The sequence below is a fragment of the Triticum urartu genome, unplaced genomic scaffold, assembly GCF_003073215.2.
Source record: "Triticum urartu cultivar G1812 unplaced genomic scaffold, Tu2.1 TuUngrouped_contig_5712, whole genome shotgun sequence".
Lineage (NCBI taxonomy): Eukaryota > Viridiplantae > Streptophyta > Magnoliopsida > Poales > Poaceae > Triticum > Triticum urartu.
In genome coordinates, this window is record NW_024116409.1 from 3,614 (window position 1) to 16,208 (window position 12,595).

General features: G+C 45.8%; 2 protein-coding genes across 3 annotated transcripts; one reads left to right on the top strand and one right to left on the bottom strand.

The window, feature by feature from the left end:
• The first annotated feature begins 5,821 nt into the window (after nt 1-5,821).
• LOC125529590 (annexin Gh1-like) lies at nt 5,822-8,031 on the top strand. Its single transcript, XM_048693997.1, has 4 exons — nt 5,822-6,173; nt 6,256-6,474; nt 6,973-7,185; nt 7,560-8,031. The coding sequence occupies exons 1-4, from the start codon at nt 5,952-5,954 to the stop codon at nt 7,851-7,853; spliced, it is 948 nt and encodes a 315-aa protein (XP_048549954.1). The 5' UTR covers nt 5,822-5,951; the 3' UTR covers nt 7,854-8,031.
• Nucleotides 8,032-9,398: 1,367 nt separating this feature from the next.
• Nucleotides 9,399-12,178, bottom strand: LOC125529591. Of its 2 annotated transcripts, XM_048693998.1 has the most exons (7): nt 12,031-12,178; nt 11,882-11,926; nt 11,662-11,779; nt 10,984-11,043; nt 10,228-10,345; nt 9,928-10,144; nt 9,399-9,747 (listed from the first exon to the last, which is right to left on the bottom strand). In XM_048693998.1, the coding sequence occupies exons 1-7, from the start codon at nt 12,073-12,075 to the stop codon at nt 9,577-9,579; spliced, it is 774 nt and encodes a 257-aa protein (XP_048549955.1). In that variant the 5' UTR covers nt 12,076-12,178; the 3' UTR covers nt 9,399-9,576. The 2 variants fall into 2 exon arrangements, with proteins under 2 accessions (XP_048549955.1, XP_048549956.1); XM_048693999.1 differs by lacking the exons at nt 9,399-9,747; nt 9,928-10,144; nt 10,228-10,345; nt 10,984-11,043 and adding an exon at nt 11,050-11,540.
• Nucleotides 12,179-12,595: the final 417 nt, after the last annotated feature.

Sequence of the window (12,595 nt, forward strand, 5' to 3'; positions counted from 1 at the left end):
AACTGGCGGACGCGACTGCACGCGTCCGTCAGGAGCCATGAAGCTCCTCAGCTGGAACTGCCGGGGTTTGGGATAGCCTCGGACAGTTCAGGAGCTAGTGTGCTTGGTAAGCACGCATTGTCCTTCTATCGTCTTCCTCTCAGAAACTAGGCAGAATAAAGAGAGGGTACGTAGTCTCGGATGGAGAGTAGGTTTTAAAAATTGCATGCTTCATGATGGAAAAGGGAAAGGGGTGGAATTGCTCTGTACTGGGATGACTCGGTTGAAATAAAGAAATTATCAGTTGGCCCACGTTATATTGATGTGTTAATACGGAATAATCCGAATGAGATGTGGTGGAGGGGAACTTTTGTGTATGGGGAGCCGAGGGTACAAGACAGGAGGCACATGTGGAATCTCCTGAAAAGAATTAAACACCACTCAAGTACCCCATGGCTAGTAATCGGGGATTTTAATGAGACGCTCTCGCAAAGTGAACATTTTTCAGTCTCTAAGAGATCATAGAAGCAGATGGTAGACTTTAGAGAAGTGTTGAGCTGGTGTAACTTGCTTGATCTAGGATACCGGGGTCCGGGATGGACTTTTGATAGCAAGCAGGAGGGAAGGAAAAATGTAAAGGCAAGGCTTGACCGTGGTGTGGCTACTCCATGTTGGAGCAATAGGTTTCAGAATGCGCAGGTAGAGCATATCTGATCCACCAGGTCGGACCACCTGCCATTGCTCCTTCAGTTTGTATAGAAGTTAGAATACAGGAAGAAGAAAGAATTCAGGTATGAAGCACTCTGGGAGAGAGAGGAGTCCCTACAACCTACGATAGAAGAGAGCTAGAATAGCTCGAGGCCGGCGACAAGTTTACAGGATATACAGGAGAAGCTACGTATAATGCAGCAAAGATTGGGGAAGTGGAGTTCAGAGAAAATCGGGTCCATTACCCAACAAACTAGCAAACTCAGGAATCAGCTGCGCACACTGATGCACAGACCGACATGTGCAGAAAATGACACAGAGATAAGAAAGGTTACTAAGGAACTTGATGAACTATTACTAAGGGAAGAGATACTATGGAGACAACGGTCAAGGGCTACATATTTACGGGAAGGAGACAGGAACACGAAATGGTTTCACCGTTAGGCGATGTGGAGAAGGAAACATAATAGCATCACAAAATTGATGAATGAGAAAGGGGAATGGATAGAGCAAAAAACGGATCTTCATAAAATGGCGACAAATTTTTTCAAGGTGCTCTACGCTGAAGACAAGAATGTAAAACCGTAGGAAGTCTTGGGTCTGTTCAGTGAGATTGTGAGTCAGGGGATGAATGAGGAACTGGAGAAGGAATACACGGAGAAAGAGATCAGTGACGCCTTGTTCCAAATAGGCCCCCTAAAAGCCCCTGGACCAGACGGTTTTCATGCTAGGTTTTACCAAAGGAACTGGGGGTGCTAAAAAATGAGGTGGTGCTTGCGGTAAAAAGATTCTTTGTAGAAGGCACAATGCCGGAGGGACTGAACGACACAGTCATAGTGTTAATTCCCAAAGGCAACGATCCCAAAAATCTAAAGGATTTTCGGCCGATCAGTCTGTGCAACGTAATTTATAAGGTGATCTCAAAGTGTCTGGTCAACCGTTTGAGACCACTATTGGATGAGCTTATCTCGGAGACTCAAAGCGCCTTCATCCCAGGGAGAATGATTATGGATAATGCTTTGATAGCCTTCGAGTGCTTCCATAAGATCAGCCACAGTAAGGTCCCACAAAACACACATTGTGCCTACAAGCTCGACCTCGCCAAAGCTTATGACCGAGTAGATTGGAACTTCCTAGAGGGGGTGTTGGTTAAGTACGGGATCAGTAAGAAGTGGATAACCTGGATCATGGTATGCGTCCGATTGGTCAGATACACAGTGAAGTTTAACGGAGAGCTATTGGAGCGTTTTAAACCGACGAGAGGCTTAAGGCAGGGGGGCCCATTGAGCCCATATCTATTCCTGTTTGTAGCGGAAGTCTTGACACGCATAATGCGAAAAGAAACAGAAGAAGGATCCATCATGCCAATCAAGGTCGCACGGGGGAGCCCAGGCATCTCAAACCCGCTCTTCGCGGATGATAGTATGTTGTTCTTTCATGCATCCGTAGAGCAAGCAAAGGTGATCCAGAGTGCTCTGGACAGATTTCAAAGTGGTACAGGGCAACTCCTAAGCATAAGCAAATGCTCAGTACCGTTCTCTTAGAGGTGCCCAAGTAACATTCAGATTGAGGTCAAGAACATTTTGTTGGTGGAAACCTCTACGTTCGAAAGAAAATACCTGGGGCTACCAACGCCGGAGGGGAGAATGAAGGATGAGAACTTTCAACCCATCATGGAAAGGTTCATGAAGAGGTGCAGCAATCGGAATGGCAGACATATGTCCTTTGCTGCGAAAGAAGTATACGTCAAATCAATAGTGCAAGCATTACCGACCTTCACCATGGGCGTGTTTAAAATGTCAGTTGGTTTCTGTGAGAAATATGAAAGATTAATAAGAGAATTCTGGTGGGGAGAAGAGGAGGGCCAGCGCAAAGTTCATTGGATGTCGTGGGACAAAATGACGAAACCAAAGAGAGGAGGAGGCATTGGGTTTAGGGATATGCACTTGTTTAACCAAGCACTGCTAGCCAGGCAAGGATGGAGACTGATCCAAAACCCTGATAGTTTGTGTGCTAGGGTTCTGAAATCGAAATATTATCTAAACGGAGAGCTGATGGATACGGTGTTTGCCGCTGATGCATCACAGTCTTGGAGAGGCATCGAATTTGGCCTTGAGCTGCTTAAGAAAGGGCTGATATGGCGGGTAGGAGATGGGAGGAGTATCCAAGTACAGAGGGACCAATGGATTCCGAGAAGAGAGGGCCTCAGAGCGGCCAACTTTACATGCAGATCTCGAATCCGGTGGGTGAACCAACTCATAGATCCGATATCAAAACAGTGGGACCAGGAGCTTATCCAGCGTATATTTAACCATTTTGATGCCTCTGAAATCCTCAAGATCAGAATACCAGAAGGGGAGGTGGCTGATTGCATTGCATGGCACTATGAGAAGTCATGTGTGTTTACGGTCAGGAGTGCTTACAAGCTAGCGACAAAGCTCAAGGGAATCGGACCTCAAAGTTCAAGCTCAACAGCTGAGATAGATGATCGCATCAGTTGGGACCTCATATGGAAAGCAGGTATACCGGAGAAGATTAAAATATTCGCCTGGAGGGTAGCGACTAATACATTAGCAACCAAGATGAACAAATGCAAACGTACTCTTGCCATTGATAATACCTGTAACATTTGTGGTAACACAGAGGAGAACGAATATCACGCAGTGGTGGAATGCACCAAGAGCAGAGCACTTCGGCAGGAAATGAGAGCCAAATGGGCTCTGCCAAGAGAGGAGTTTTTCCGCTACACTAGGACAGACTGGCTCCAAAGCCTGTTAAATTCATGTGATGGAGTGACACGGAACAGAGTTCTTCTCCTGCTGTGGCGGGCATGGTACCTGCGCGACAACATAGTCCACGGAAGTGGCAAAGAGCATATATCGAGATCGGCCGCTTTTCTAGTTCAGTATGAGCAGGAGATTAATGCATCCCAAGATAAACTAAAACCTGGGAGCGCATTTGGATGCCAAACTTTGTTTGGGGACCAAGGGATTCAGTTGCCAATGCCTGTGTCGACAAGCTGGTTGCCACTGTCGGAGGGTGTTACTAAATTAAACACCGATGCGGCATTTGAGGCCGCCTCTGGAGCAAGTGCATGTGGAGCCATTGCTAGAAATGCCCAGGGTTTGATCCACTTCTCAATGGGATGCAAGCTAGATAATTGCTCGTCGGTGGAAGAGGCAGAGGGGGTTTCGCTACTGCATGGCCTTCAGGAACTAGCTAAGATCTACAGGGGTCCGATCCAGGTAGAGGTGGACTGCTCGTCACTGGTCCCTGCGCTATCCCCAAGGTCCACGAATAGATCAAGCCTTTTCCCAATCATTGCTGAAATCCGATCAGTCCTGGCTGGATTCAGAGGCGTAGAAATTGGATGGATTAGTAGGACTGCAAACAAAGCAGGACACTGTCTTGCAGCACGCGTGAGGACCCATGACGATTTTATTTTCTTTGGCTATGCTCCGAGTGAGCTGCAGGATATTTTGTCAAACGAATGTAGTCCGGCTGTGTAACCCATTTGGGTTTTCCTCAAAAAAATCACAGTATGTTAAAAAGGGTCACATACATTAAAGGAAAACCAGAAAGAAAAATTGAAAGCAAAAAACCAGAAGCTAATAAAAAAGAAACATCAGGTAGTAGGCACCCAACTCACTCGCCTGCGGGTGTTACCTCCACTAGTTGACACCTACGATGCATCAATTACGATTCGCCGTTGATCTGTGCACGACCTGGATCGTGGCCATTGTTCGTTATGGAGTAGGCGTTTCGGAGGGGAGGGGAGTGGGGAGCCCAGTCCCATTTTCTGTAACTAGGCCTAAATTTTTGCCAGTATTGAGGTAGACAACAAGTTTTGATGCATTGGGCCTTCCCTTGACAGGCCTATTCGAGCCATGGACGAAATTTAGACCAGTCAACTGTTGAGTGTGGATAGTGCTAGCCACGAGAAGGAAGAGGGATGTCGTCGGCGCATCATCAACTTGATCAAACATCGTGCAAGTTTGTTCAATTGTACTCCATTCTCAAATATAAGTCTTTTTAGAGATTCAAATGTGGACTACATACAAAGTAAAATGGGTGAATGCGCACTCTAAAATATGTCAATATGCATCTGTATATAGTTTTTACTGAAATCTGTAAAAAGACTTATATTTAGAAATGAAAGGAGCAGTTATAAATTTGAATGTCGTGCATCAAATATGGATGCAGATAAGCTAGCTAGGTTTTCCAATTCTCTTGCTCAAGGGAGACATGTTTGGTCGCTCCATCCCCATGATCCTCTTTATATACCATGACATGTGAACTATGATCAATAGTAAAACTTAGCGTTTCCCCTAGAAAAAAGGAATGTCGTCGGCGTCCGGTACCCCACTCTTCTTCTGTCTATCTGTCTATTAAAGAAGGACAGTATTAAAGAAGGACAGGAAAACATGCCGTCCGGGATAGCTTTAGCTGATTATATAGCTGTAAAGAAAAGCCACTCTGTCTAATCTGAAAACAAAGGAAAGCCACTGATATCGCGCCATAGTGGCGAGCACATCCCCGCATTTCTTCCGTTCGGAATTACTTGTTGCAAAAATGAATGTATCTAGATGTATTTTAGTTCTAGATACATCCATATTCAAGACAAGTAATTCCAAACGGAGAGAGTAGTTAACTAGTACTCTCTTCGTCCAAAAAAACTTGTCCCAAACTTGTTTTTTAAATAAATGTATCTAATATCAAATTAGTGCTAGATACATCTATTTAAAAAATAAGCTTTTTCGAACGGAGGAAGTATCACAAACTAATCCTGGTTGATTAACCAAGTCCAGGTGTCCGTGCCGGCCGGCCAGACACCGCTCCTATAATCCAGCAGCACGACGTCGCTTTTTTCCTCCTTTTTTCTTCCAAAGCACGACGTGGCTAGTGGCTACCATCGTGGCACGGACACGCACCGAATCAGACAAGAAGATTGACAGGGGCAGGTGATCGCCCGGCCCGCGGGGCCCCAGCCCAACCCCTCCACTGCACTGCTGTATTGGGATCGGAGACTGTCGGCCCGCCGGGCCATGTGGCGCTGCCCGGACGGGCGCGGCATCGCGGTCACCTTCTGATCTGGCCCTGCCGCTCGCCTTCCCCGAGCCTCCTCCTCTCCTCCACGCGTGCGTGCATAAAAAGCCCTCCGCACCGCGACTCACGGCGCCTGCTCCCCGCGCGCACCAGCACATCCAGCTCCCCGAATCGCGCCGGGACGCACACGGGCAGACACACGAACCGGACCGGACGAAATGGCGACGCTCTCCGTCCCCGCCGCCGTCCCGGCCGTCGCCGAGGACTGCGAGCAGCTGCGCAAGGCGTTCGCGGGGTGGGGCACCAACGAGCGCCTCATCGTCTCCATCCTGGCGCACCGCGACGCCGCGCAGCGCCGCGCCATCCGCCGCGCCTACGCCGAGGCCTACGGCGAGGAGCTGCTCCGCGCCATCGGCGACGAGATCCACGGCAAGTTCGAGGGAAACATCTTATAACATCTTATACTCCTACTGGGTCTCTTTCTCGCCTGATCCGGCTGACGACGGTCGTGTTCTCCTGCAGAGGGCGGTGATCCAGTGGACGCTGGACCCGGCGGAGCGGGACGCGGAGCTGGCCAACGAGGAGGCCAAGAAGTGGCAGCCGGGGGGCCGCGCGCTCGTCGAGATCGCCTGCGCGCGCACCCCCGCGCAGCTCTTCGCCGCTAGGCAGGCCTACCACGACCGCTTCAAGCGCTCGCTCGAGGAGGACGTCGCCGCGCACGTCACCGGCGACTTCCGCAAGGTCGGTCGGTCACACGCTGACACGCACCTCTCCCTCTCTTCCTTCCATCGTCCGCGCTCGACAAAACGCGGATCTCAATCCGTCCAAATGCGCATCTCTGCCCAAATCTACAAAATCTCCAGACATCATGACAGAACGGCGAAATGCCAACGATATCCTTCACAGCTCCCAGTCCGTTAATATGTGGATCTTCGATTATAATAATCATGCCACGTAACTTGATCATGTTATATGCTTCGTTACCTATTCACGAACTGATTTTCTTTCCTGTTATTTCATCCCACCCTTTTGGTGCCATGATTAGCACGGCACTGCGGTGCGCTTTTCACTCTGTTATTCTTCAGTTAAGCTACCATGATGTACTATCTCCTGTTTACCCGACGTGATACTTATCCAGATCTAATAAGACGATTACAATTCTGAAATACTCCTTAATTGCTGCTAATGAACACCGGCAGTCCCTATTTAAGGCAATTCCATAATATTTCTTCATCTCAGCTTTTGGTGCCTCTTGTAAGCGCATACCGCTACGATGGCCCGGAGGTGAACACATCGTTGGCACACTCTGAAGCCAAATTACTCAACGGAAAGATCAACGAGAAGGCCTACAGCGATGATGAGGTCGTCAGGATTCTCACTACAAGGAGCAAGGCTCAGCTACTCGCAACATTCAACAGCTACAATGATCAGTTCAGTCACCCCATCACCAAGGTAAAATTACAACTAATCACCTCCTTGCTTACTCATAGTTGCCTCTTCTCCATTCAAACCATGAAGACAAAAACACATCTTACAACGAGAACACCGATCTATGTTGCGCTTTGAGTGGAACTATTTCATATACTAATGATGAATTTGTAAAAAAAATTAAAGAATGATGAATTTGGTTCGGCACTGGTAACAGAAAACTGCTTCACATGATTTATTGCGTTCACTTAACATTGTCGCTGTTAGAAACTTGTACTGCACATATTATCGGAATTCAAATGATTATACGTCGATAAAAGAGTAGTTCTTCCCACTTGACAGTTTCAGGAGACATTGTTTGGCTGTTCGTACTGATATATTCTGCTGATGACTAACAGGACCTCAAGGAAGACCCCAAGAACGAGTACCTCTCAACCCTGAGGGCGATCATAAGGTGTTTCACCTGCCCTGACAGATACTTTGAGAAGGTCGTCCGGTTGGCCCTTGGAGGCGTCGGCACAGACGAGGACACCCTTACGAGGGTCATAACCACTCGCGCTGAGGTGGACCTGAAGGTGATAAAGGAGGCGTACCAGAAGAGGAACAGCGTCCCGCTGGAGAAGGCTGTTTCCAAGGAAACAAGCAGAGACTATGAAGATATGATGCTTGCACTTCTGGGGGCAGAGTACTGAGGCGTGTGTCTGATCTACCATATGCTTGATGATGGGGGAATAAAAGTGCATAAAACTGCGAAATGTGTTGTTTTTCATGGATGATTATAAGTTAGCCTGCATGGCAGTACTCGTCCGATAAACTATATAATTTTGTCAATTGAGCTGCAGAAATATCATTGGTGTTTTTTGAAGTTTACTCAGATTCAGAATAATCATTTGCATTGGTGTTATTCTTCGTAGGACGCTCACGTCTATACAGAATGATCATTTGTTTCTAGCTAGCTGAAGTAGCTAGAGGGGGGTGGAATGACCTTGGTCAATTTAAATGGTACACCAAACTATAAATCAGATATCATACCCCTGAACCCCTAAAACCCAACTGGCTGATTATACTCCCTCCTTCCCTAAATATAAGTCTTTCTAGAGATTCCAATTGTGACTACATACGGAGCAAAATGAGTGGATGTACACTCTAAAATATGTCTATATAAATCCCTATGTACTCCCTCCGTTCCAAAATATTTGTCTTTTTAGTGATTTCAAATGGCTATCACATACGGATGTATATAGACATATTTTACAGTGTAGATTCACTCATTTTGCTCCGTATGTAGTCACTTGTTAAAATCTCTAGAAAGACAAATATTTAGGAACGGAGGGAGTAGTTTTTATTGAAATCTCTAAAAAGACTTATATTTAGGAACGGAGGAAGTAGATAGTAGGGGTGCACACAGATGGAGAAATATTGCTAATCTCTCCTATCCTAATCCGCATAATGCTCATCTCACCCTATTTTGCATTTTCTTCTTCTAAAAGCCAAGTCTTGCACATGCAGTGCTGAATACCCATTCCGAGAACACGGTTTCTTGATCACCATTTTCACTTCCCAGGGATCCAAACCTACGTCCTTTTATCCAACTATTATTAATGAGCTACCTGAAGACATCACAAAGGATAGTAATCCCTTCACATCAGGGAACAGTGAGTGGCTATGTAGTATGTACCTTATGAAATACTCCCTCCATTCACAATTTTTTTTTGAATCAGATGTATATAGACACGTTTTACTGTGTTTGTTTACCCATTTCAGTCCGTATTTAGTCCATATTGAAATATAAAAGAATATCTATATTAGTGAACGGAGGGAGTATATCTTTACACCGGTGAACTGCTCGTGTCAGGAGTAACTATGATTTTTTGTCAACATAATTAGGCCTAGTATTTTGCAAATGCATGGCCTGATGGAGAGGCCCAGTCTCAGTCTAGACAACACTCGCCCTGCTGTTGCAAGAAAAGGCTTAGCAACAGAGTATGTACGGTACAGTAGTCTTTTTTTCTGATCAGATGAAAACAGAACGAGATTCTCAAAAAAGAAAAAGAAAAGATGAAAACAGAACGAGATCTCTGACCCGGTGATTACAAGTCAGGGGCTACAGTAGTCCTAACCCTCGGATGATTTCTAGCGATTGGATCTACAATGGGCTAGCCAGATTGGGCGCTAAAGTGCATTCTATAATTCACGACACAGTAGCAGCCTCAAGTTAGCGCAATGAGAAAACAAGAGAACAAAAATGTGTACTGACACTCTTTGCCACATGTAGTGTGTGGCGCAATGGAGCTCAGACTCACATGAGCTCTTTATAGAATATCAAAAGTGTGTTTGCAACAATGTCGAAGGGAATGGAAATATTCGAACATCAAGTATCACTGCTCCATGTATGGAAGTGACAATATCGGACCTTCACAATGCCGCATGCCGACGATGATGCCGCTGACTTCTCCTCCGAGCTCGCAGGTCTCTTTTCCTGAGTATAGTAGCTGTGCGCTCAGGCGGTTTATCATTCTCCATGTCGCTGTCTGGAGAACCCAGTATACAGGCCAGTGGGTCCTCCATGAGGTTCCCAAATGATCCCTACAAACATGAAGAGAAGAATGATGTTGCTTTGATTTGCTTCGGTAGTATGGATGCAAAAAAGGCATAAACTTTTGCAAGCAAAAGGATGCATAGATTTCCCTCCATAAAACAAGGATGCCTCTTTATGTTCTGAGTTCTTAAAACCCGCAAGATCAGTTGTAAGTCGCATTTTTTTACCGTTGTCTGGACAGACATTGTTATGTCCTTATCCACTGAGTTGTTTGCTTCAATCTCCTTCATCCTTTCCAGATAGGTGCTGTCAACATACGAGTAACGTTGGCGCCACCGGAAAAGTAATTTATCCTGGTATTGATCAGTGTAGAGATTCTCGGCAAAGAAATGCTTTTTTACAGCTTCAACCGATAATTTTTCATCACTATGCTTAGTAAGTATTCTGCAAGTGAAACGAGCAGTTAGCTAGTACACTTGACACAGATTTTTTTTAGCTAATAGCTATTATGATTTAGCAAACCACACATATTAGCGAGCTCCATTTTCAAGCGCTCAAAGGGCTCCTCTTCACGGCCCAATATGTATAGGCTAGTTGCATGCAATGATTCATAATACATCATCTTCCCTGCAGTCAAACCAACACCTGGAATATTGCTCCATCAGATTAGCATCTCACTAAAAAAAAGTTTAATGCAAGCACAAGACCAAATACGACTCAATTCATCGAATAATTTTGAAGGTCGTGCCCAAGGTTTATTTCCCTAGACCTGTTTTCTGCCAGGCCAGGAGAAATATGCTAGCAGCTAGCAGGTTCAGTTTAATCTAAATTTTGAAAGACCATCTACTGCTGCAAGTATCTAACAGACTACATGCTTCCTCAATTACGCCAAGTTGTTTTACAGTAAACATAGTGTACTTAAATGAAGAAAACTGAGCATGGCTATTGTTCCACAGTAGCCAACATGTGCCCTTCCAATTGAATTTTGGAATATAAATAATGAAAGCAACCTTGCAGAAGTTCAATAACTAGTACATATCGTTAACGTGCCCTAAAAATTGTTTCTAATTCCCAGGCGAGCGCTAACTGGATATCAATTCAATTTTAACAATTCAAAGGAATGAAAAAACAATTACGTAACACTAGTTCTCAGCTAAATTGGCTGGAAAGTTGTATTGGCCTTGGAACAGGACATCTTTAATAACTTGGAAATATAAAGCTTGCATATGCATTTGCATGCCACTATTAATATACAAGGGCCAGTACCAGGTTCATAGTCTTACCAGCAGACAAACCAAGCCTGAATAGTCGAGGCATAGGTTGACCCCCAACAATTTTATGTACTGCAAAACAGAAAATATATAAGCATGTGTGGTACCAACAGTAAACCTCTGCAAGGAAGCTCAACGGTGATAGTTATGCAACTTCATTTTATACAAGAACCCATAGTAGAGATGAATATTCCAGAAACTAAACAGCAATGGCTTATATGTGAAGGAGTCAAGGTGTGGCAGGCAAACGTAAAAAGGAATATCAACATCCTTCAAGAGTTGTTTAATGGGAACACATGATAATAACATAATTACATAAGAAAAACAGTGTGTACTGGTTATGAAAAAGGGAGAATGGATAATCTTCCCATTTGAACAGACACCATTCCTCGGAGGATATGCGGTCCTTTGAAAGGTTGGAAGAGGCCAAGAGGCTATTATTTCTTCGAAGAGAGAACTGTCATGGACATCAAGAAGGGACCGCCCTGGATTGGCTCTTGCATAGACATCAAGAAGGGACTCGGAGCAGACAGTGCTCTGATTTGGTTCTAATAACCGCAATTCACATCCTTTTAAAACACGGGCAAATTTAAGCACCATTCTGTTAAGTGGATTCATAGCACAATTCTACAGTATTAAGCAGCAATTTGTAAGAAAATGGCATCACAGATCCACGAGAGAGAGAGTCACCTTGGCCAGAAGCGAACGCTCCAACGAGACTGACCACCGCGGAGGTCGCGGTGTAGCTCAGGTTCGAGAACAGCATGCAGGCCCGGAGCAGCGCGTCCTCCATCTGGGTCACGTTGCCCTGAAGCAGCAGCAGCAGCAGCACACCCAGACCCACAAGATCAATAGGCCATCACCTCGAAGAAAAAAACAACAGTTGGGGCGGGGCGCGCCCCTTGCGAACCTTGGCCCGGATGGAGACCTCCAGCTCCCGCATCGCCTCTCCCTTCTGCAATCAGAGAGAGAAGAAACGCCCGTCATTCCTACGGCGACCGGCACCGAGAAGGGGGGGAAGGAGAGGTTGGGGCGTTTCTTGGGGAAGATCCGGCGAACCTTGCCCATCACTTGCCCCCACATGCCCTTCAGCGTCGCCGCCATCTCCGCGCCACGCGGCGCCTCTTTGCTCTAGGGGTCGGGAAGGGGGACCGGAAGAGGAACCGAGGAAGAAGAAGCATCTTGGGAGTTAGGACTGAAAAAACTAATCTACATGGGCCGAAGTTATTGGGTCGCACTTGTTGGATTTCGAGCCTTCGAGGGGTTCTTCCGCCGGCCCGTAGCTTCTGATAGGTTTTTTCCTTTTTAGAGAAAAAACCGTTGTTAGCTGGGAAAAGTATCCTTCTTAAAAAAAACTGGGAAAAGTTTTTTTTTTTGGCAGGCAATTCAAAGAGCTTTATTCAAACAAAAGCATTCCTAGGACAGCCATCAAGTAAGCTGGTCACTAGGAAGCTAGGAGTATCATCCAGTCAACTATCAGTCACACTTAGTGCACAAGCACGCTTTAAACATAGGTGTGCTAGAATATTTGCTGACCGATTTACATGTTGAACATCAAATAAAGTAAGGTCACTAACTAGCTCCCCAATTTCAAGTAACAGCGGAGCCACAATCGAATGTGAAT